Genomic DNA, 933 nt, shown 5'->3' on the forward strand with positions numbered 1-933 from the left:
TTTCTCTTGTATACTTACAAAAAAAACAAGTAAAAAGGTATTTGTGTATTTTTAGAGCATAAATATAATGTTTACATATTTTCTGTATAAATTTTAGAGGTGTAGTGCAGCAAGTCACTGGCTCACTGTAGACTGCAGAGTACAAATTATGACAAATCACAAATGCACAGCGGCCAGTGTGTCGTGACACTTTTTTATTATTATGAAAATAAATAGCCTTCTAATAAGGCTCTATTATAAATATATATGAAAAGTGACACTGCGCATTTGTCACACCACTCTGTACATATGTAATGTAAATATATACTTAAAATATAATAAGTGTGAACACTTTTGTGACTCGATTGTGTGAGCGCATTAGCATCACTCTGTACATAGATAGTATTAATGTAAAGGATAGTTGTCTACAATTACGCAACAAATAATTCATACTCACTCGATTGAGACGTAATATTATATTTATATATCTACAAGGGTCTAGTGAACATTTCATTATTCGTGTTCGAATTCCGACCAACGCATGTCCAACAGTTAGTCAGATGTAATTGTAGATACGAAGTCAACATATCAGCTGATTCTGCTACTTCGTAAAATGTCGAAAATAGGTATGTTCTTTTTGAGCACTTCGAACGCACGCTATAGTTGTAGATGGGGATGTATACACCATTTTCGTGTTCGCGATATGACAGACAAGTCTGCCAAGATGTAGTCAGGAATAAGGTGTATTGAACAGTGCTTTCCCCATGATCACATGTGTCCTGACATGATCTATAGAGAATATTACCTATGTGATGTTCTGTATGCACATATACAAATCCACGTGATTATAGTTTTGACCGGTATGTTTTCATAAATCTGTATGCCAATAAAGGAAACAAAGCTATTGTTCCAAGTAAAGTGTAGTAGAAATACAAAATTTAAATTTTTGTGTGA

The 933-nt window shown here is 33.5% G+C and overlaps 1 protein-coding gene across 1 annotated transcript in view; it reads left to right on the forward strand.

The window, feature by feature from the left end:
- Positions 1-303: 303 nt before the first annotated feature.
- Positions 304-933, forward strand: part of SARC_04709 (hypothetical protein) — a 13,905-nt gene continuing 13,275 nt past the window's right edge. Inside the window, exon 1 of the mRNA XM_014301447.1 lies at positions 304-605. Within this exon, the coding sequence (XP_014156922.1) occupies positions 593-605 (13 nt within the window). The 5' untranslated portion in view covers positions 304-592. The remainder of the gene's footprint in view (positions 606-933) is intronic.

Source organism: Sphaeroforma arctica (assembly GCF_001186125.1).
Source record: "Sphaeroforma arctica JP610 unplaced genomic scaffold supercont1.275, whole genome shotgun sequence".
Taxonomy (NCBI): Eukaryota; class Ichthyosporea; order Ichthyophonida; genus Sphaeroforma; species Sphaeroforma arctica.